At 28.7% G+C, this 6,521-nt stretch overlaps 1 protein-coding gene across 1 annotated transcript in view; it reads right to left on the bottom strand.

Moving 5' to 3' along the window:
• The window catches only part of LOC106686134 (aminopeptidase N), a 22,641-nt gene extending 19,184 nt beyond the window's left edge, over positions 1 to 3,457 (bottom strand). Inside the window, exon 1 of the mRNA XM_014429285.3 lies at positions 3,257 to 3,457. Coding sequence (XP_014284771.1) covers positions 3,257 to 3,422 — 166 coding nt within the window. The 5' untranslated portion in view covers positions 3,423 to 3,457. The remainder of the gene's footprint in view (positions 1 to 3,256) is intronic.
• Positions 3,458 to 6,521: the final 3,064 nt, after the last annotated feature.

Here is a 6,521-nt window from a genome sequence, read left to right as displayed (position 1 = left end):
GAAATAAATATTATTTAAATTTTATTATCAGTAAATTTTAACTATCTGTTTTAATATTTTTTTTTTTTTTTGTAATCCTTACCTCTACAGTATTATATTTTATTTTCTATTATTATCAACTATGATCTACTTAATTTATTGTTATGTATATTTCCAAGTTTGTTTGATATTATTTTAATGTTCCTCTGAGTTAAGGTTGTTTGTTACCTTGTCTTGTTTTTCAGCCCTGATGAACTGAAATTCAGGTCGAAACATTGGCACAAAAAAATAAGTTTTGTTTATTTCTTTGCTAACTAAACCCCCAACCTTCTTCTGCTCATTTATTTACACAATAATTTAGTAGATTTTTAATCTGTAAGAAATTAGTGTAATTTAAATGAAAATTTATAATTCAGGGTGATTGAGTATACTGTCATTGTGTTTATAATTTCGGTAACACTAATACTCCACATTTCTTAAGAAAATACTAGTTGAAATTTCACAATAGATATCAATTTTTCTGTTAAAAAAAATTAAAATTTAGTGACATTTCCGTTTAGTTTTTTGTTTTATAGCTGATTGAGTATGGGTTCAAGTATTTTTTACTTCCAATAATTGTTCCAAACCTTTTTAACATTAATTATAAAATATAATTTACGTCCAACTAATTCTTATCCTAATGCTGTTTTTATTTACTATATTTGTCATCAGTTATCAACATTATTTATTGCCCATATTGAGGCAAATTCTAGATAATTTACCTTATCTTATGCTAACGAACAATGTTAAAGAAACCATTTCAGTACTATCAAGACTATTAAGATAAAACCTATCAAACTTTATAACAATCTTTATAAACTTCATAATAGGATTTAAGTTCAGGTGACATTTTATCTTAAAATAGTTGAAGAACAAATTACTTAAACATGTTTATAAAGCAATTAATTACTACCATATATGTGAAAAGAATGGTTTCTTCCAGGGTCAAGTTTACATTTTTGATTTATACAGTCGATATAATGATTAACACTGTTACAATATTAAATTGAAACAGGCATTTGAAATTGAAAATATCAGAAGCACAATCTTATACATGTCATTGAAACCATAAGGATAATAAAAGAAACATATAGCAGTTATTTTATGTTTTCAATATAAATTATGTATGAATTCCATAAATTTATAGAGAAATTATTAACATGACTTAGTTCCGATTATTTGATTCAACAAACTTGCAGGGTATAATTATTAAATTTCTTATTTTCATTGAAAACTATACACAAAGATCAAAGACAATTGTACTATGTTTTCTATGGAAAAAATATCAGTAAGCTTGGAAAAGTCAATTTCGTTTGCTCATTCATTTTTGATTGAATGCATTGCTGATCCTATTAGTCAATTCCGACTCATTATTGGTCTCATTTAACATTTAACTAACTTAAATTTAGAAAAAGAGTGCTCTGTTTTAATTGCTATAACAGAAATAGTCAGATATATTAAACAGATTGTATCTACATCGGGCTCAGTTTAACATTAAAGAGCTGTGTTTTACAAAGTCTTAAGTCTACTTAACTTTGTTATAAGTTATCTTGGTTATTTGGTTTTTGAATGACAATCTTATGGCACAAATTTGGCAAGAAAACATTTCCAAAACAACATCTGAAAAAGTTTCAGCAAACTTTTATTGATTCATTTTGCAAAGTTTAATAAGAGGTATTAGTAAGGAGAGTCTGTAAATGTCCCCAACTCCATTCATCCCTATAAACTTTTGGTCCAGCTGGGAAATCATGCCAATCATTAGGTAAAATACTATCACTCTAAACCAATTCATAGAAGTCTGGGAACCACTTAATCAGAAAGGCCAACCCCCACTCTTGACTTTGGACAAAGGGAACTCTCTGGAAAATATTTTAAAATTAACTAGCTTAAATGTAAATTCTGAGACACATTTATAATACATCTATCTGTTAAAATCTTTTAACTAACAGTAAAACACCACAAAAGATAAACAATAAAATAGTTTTAACAATATGTCTTTACAAAATATGTGCTGCTCCACCCTCTCATGGCCCATATCCAAGGTTCTTTCAGCCCATCTATGGTCCATGGACCACCGGTTGGGAATCACTGCTCTAAACCTTTATTTATACCAACTAACCTTTTGTAATCACAAAGTTTATAATAGTGCTTGTTTACTTTTCTGATTCTACTTTTAGGAAATTGTTTCACGATTACAAATCCAAATAAAATATACTTCTGGATTTTCTTTCCTAGGAAGTTCTTTATTTTTATTTGTTAAGATGTTGATAATCATCATGAACATTATCATAATAATGAGGTAAAATTACAAGTTTTTAATTGTGATTATAAGGTTTTAATCTGATACATAAATAAATTGTTGATAATGTTACAATATAGTTATAATTGTAGGTATATGAGAACATGAATATGGGGATACCCTAAAGGTAATACAACAAACATAGAATGATGATCATATTCTAAATGGAAGTTTTTTTTCATCTGAACATCTTTAGAAATAGAAATATGCCTTTAAAAAAAACCTGTCTTGGGAACTCCTTACCTTGTGGGGCCCAGTTGCACAAGCCTAGTTAGGTCCAAGGTTTCAGCTCATTTATTTAAACATCCTTTTTTAAGTTTAAGTAAAATAATATATGCTTCTAAATTAAGTCTCAAAACAGTCTTTATTATTTCTTTAAAAATCCAAAGTTTCGGCTAATTAAATTGAAAATAAATGTATACCTTACATCCAATTTTAAAAACTTCTTGCTTGCTATTCTGCTTAGCTCATTAATTTCAGTTCCTACTTTACCCTTTTTTCATTAAATGTTATAATAATAACATTTTAATAAACTTAATAAAATCTTGTTGATAAGTAAGTGATAATAAGTTACTTAATCTGTAATTAAAATCTAATAGAAAAGGGATAAAATAGGATTATTTTGACAGAAATTAATGACCAGGGCAGAATAGCTTGCAAAAAGTTTTTATAATTGGATTTGAGGGGCAAATTTATACTTAGGATTGTGGAATTAGCCAGTATCAAGAAAGTGAAAAGATTATAACTTAAATAAAGCCAATTTTTTCAGTACTTATGCCATACATATTTTTTAAATGTTTTTCCTCAGATTAATTAAAAGTTTATGTAAAACTCTTGTACATTTATCTTTAATATTAATTACTAAATTAAAATACGTATTACAATGATTAAAGTAATGAATATTATCCTTCCTCCAAAAATAGATAGAGAAGAGCATACCACGATTGACGATGTCGATCCTAACCCTTCCCTTGTAAGTCCCATCACCCGGGACGGGATGAAGATCTATCCTGTAGCCTTTGGGCTCTATCGGGAAGTTGGGCGCCTCGTAGAAGGCGGCTGCAGAGGCGACGACCACTGCTGCCAACAATCCCCTGTAGAACATGACTGACTACTGACTGCTGGGCTCCCAGCTCCCTCTCAACTAGATAACTACTTCCTCCTCTCGGAGCCATTTTTCAATCAAACAGCATCCTCTGCCCGCTCACATCGTTAAGGACACTTTATCAGAATTGGCAGTAAACTCCGAAGCGAATTTACTTTTTTTTTCTACTCATCTTTTACGAGATTACTCACCTATTAGGCACAATACAACGCCAGACTCCACGGAGGAAATGACCTCCTCAAATGGAATGTTCTATAAATGAACTCGTGTTAACTAGAAGCAGTTAAAACCACGACAATTCTAATCTAGGATTAGAAAAAGAAATGGGCTAGATATTATTTCAAGGCCGAAAATTGTAATATCACAAAATCGAGCCCATAGTACGTACGTATATATGCGATAATTTAAAAAAAATAAAAATAGTTTCTACAAAAAATAGCCTTTAACACGCAAATATATTTCTAGCGGTATTAAAAATCTTAATAATCAATTAATTACTTTAATAAAGTAACTAATGAAGTATTTTGTTTGTTTTTCCCAAACAACTCCTAAAGGGTGCATCCTAGCAAATTTATAAGAAATTAAACAGTATTAATTTTCCAAGTAAGTATTAATTGTCCTTAGTCATAGCCCTCTCACCTTCATAAACCTGGATAAGTACTCCAGGCTGGTTATCAGAATAAGTTGTGAATGTCTGTGTTTGCTTGGTTGGAATGGTTGTATTTCTTTTGATAAGAGCAGTCATGACTAAGGACAATAACTTACTTGGAAAATTCGAATTAACTGGCATTCCACCTGCACCACGAGGTGTTCCACAAATTGAGGTAACTTTTGATATCGATGCCAACGGTATTCTTAATGTGACAGCTATTGAGAAATCTACCGGTAAAGAGAACAAAATCACTAAACAGTATTAAATTCTGTGTCAAATGAGTACAATATAATATTAATTTGGTCAAGTAGGTCGTAAACCGTTAACCGTCTTCAACCAAAAAACTACATATCGCAACTTTGCTTTAATAGTGACACAAAAAAAAAGGTTTTTTTTCGGATTTTTTGCTTAATGTGTTCTAAAAATGGTGTAGTTTCACCATAGAAAGTAACCATAGATTCTTCATTTTCTACAATTTTTCATCTCAGAACAGATTAAAGAGTCAGCATTAAACTTTGTTCAATTTTTCTTTCTCTAGTCTAGAGAGTGTTTTGAGACTTAATTTAGAAGCATATATTATTTTACTTAAACTTAAAATAGGATGTTTAAATAAATGAGCTGAAACAATGGACCTAACTAGGCTTCCCAGATTTCACTTATGTCTATTATTTTCATGTGTTATTTTGGCACCGACCGATAATTTTTGTTATCTGGTCGGACCATATTGGATGTAAGTTTTAAATGTAAAATAAAAAAAAAAATTGACTCATATTTTAATGTTCTTTAATTTACTTTACTATTAATTTTCACTAAGGTCAACTGTTTAAGGAACCAGTGGAAGCATATGAACATTTTAATTACACATTTTTTCAAATCTTGATGTCAAACTTTATTCTATTCTTATATATTTTTTATATTAGATATTTGTGTCTCTTGAAACTAAATTTCCCAAATAAACGTATTATGCCAGCACTTCACCCCATGTCCTATTTTAAGATGTGCTAGTTTTTAAGAAAAAACATCTTCCAATAAACCAAGTTATATTTTCATTGTAAATTATAGAGTATTTCTTAGGAAAGTCGAAAAAGAACACAGGCATTTACAAAAAACCCAATAAAAATGTGTAAGAAAAAAGTGAAAAAGATCTTAAATAATTAGTTTAAAAAAAAAAATTAATTTTCAGGCTATTGCACAATGAACAGTAAAATCTCGGAATATGATCGTTATTTGTTTAAACAACATCTTGCATTTTTCATTGGGCCAAAGAACGATTTTTTGAGTAGGCACGTCTTAAGTTCATAATTGTTTAACCTCTAAACGCGGTAGTAAAATTAGGCTTTACTTTATTAATTGTTTTCTAAATAATTGTAATTATAGTACTACGAATTTATGTTGTGAAATTTATATATTGTGTATTGATATAGGTTTATTATAAATTGTTTTTTTTTTGACGGTCAGAAAAATTATCACTGTAAAAAATAAAATAAATCCCGTCATTTGTTGCCTTTACTTTGGTTTTTAAGAATCTAAGCAGAGATCTACCGATCTCTTCTACTCCCCGCTCCGCTTCGCCTTCCTACATAAAAAGTTACATATTTTTATTTCAACTCAAAAATCGTAAAGTTCAGATTGAGTAATGTCCAATATTTACGAAAAAAACTGCTCTATTATGTTGGAAAGCAATATGTTGCATAAACGAGGAAACGATTTAATAGCTTAAAATAATGAAACAACTAAACTTATAGTGGACTAGATCTCAAGTGATACAACTGATAATTTAATTGACAACTACTAAAATGAAAATAAAATAATAACTACTAAAAAAAATTAAATTAAAAATAATAATAATAAAAAAAACTCAAAAGATTTTGAATATTAAATCTGTAAATTTATGATTGATGGATTAATAATATATATTACTTTTCGTAACCTGTTAAATCCGATTCCACATGCTGAGTAGCCAACGTTTAGTGTGACTTTCAGGTCATGTGCTTGAGCTGTCAAGTTGAATTTATTCATGAAAATAAACTATTTTCTGATAAGTTACGTAAACTAATAAATGGTTTATTCTTTCTTGTTGTTGTAGAATGGAACAAGCGAAGCATTTATTTCGTAAGTTTTCAATAATTGGTGAATTAATATAATAATGAGAATAAAACAAGATGATGCAGAATATGATAAAAATAATATATAAATAAATAATATCTATTACTACACACACATATAGTGCTTATTCTAATCGTAATATAATGAATAATTTTGTAGAGTTAAGAAAACATACAGTCAGACATGGTCATCTGGTGAACCAAAATCAGTTATTGAGAATTATATATAATGATGGATCCTAGTGAAAATTAATAATATAGTAAATTAAAGAACATTAAAATATGCGTCAAATAAATATCATTTTTTTTTTTTTTTCAGAACCCCTTTTTAATCTGAAATAT

This window comes from Halyomorpha halys, unplaced genomic scaffold, assembly GCF_000696795.3.
Source record: "Halyomorpha halys isolate HHAL.00 unplaced genomic scaffold, Hhal_1.1 Scaffold781.1, whole genome shotgun sequence".
Taxonomy (NCBI): Eukaryota; Metazoa; Arthropoda; class Insecta; order Hemiptera; family Pentatomidae; genus Halyomorpha; species Halyomorpha halys.
The sequence above is the reverse complement of the archived record's forward strand: the minus strand, read 5'-3'. Positions and strand labels throughout refer to the sequence as shown.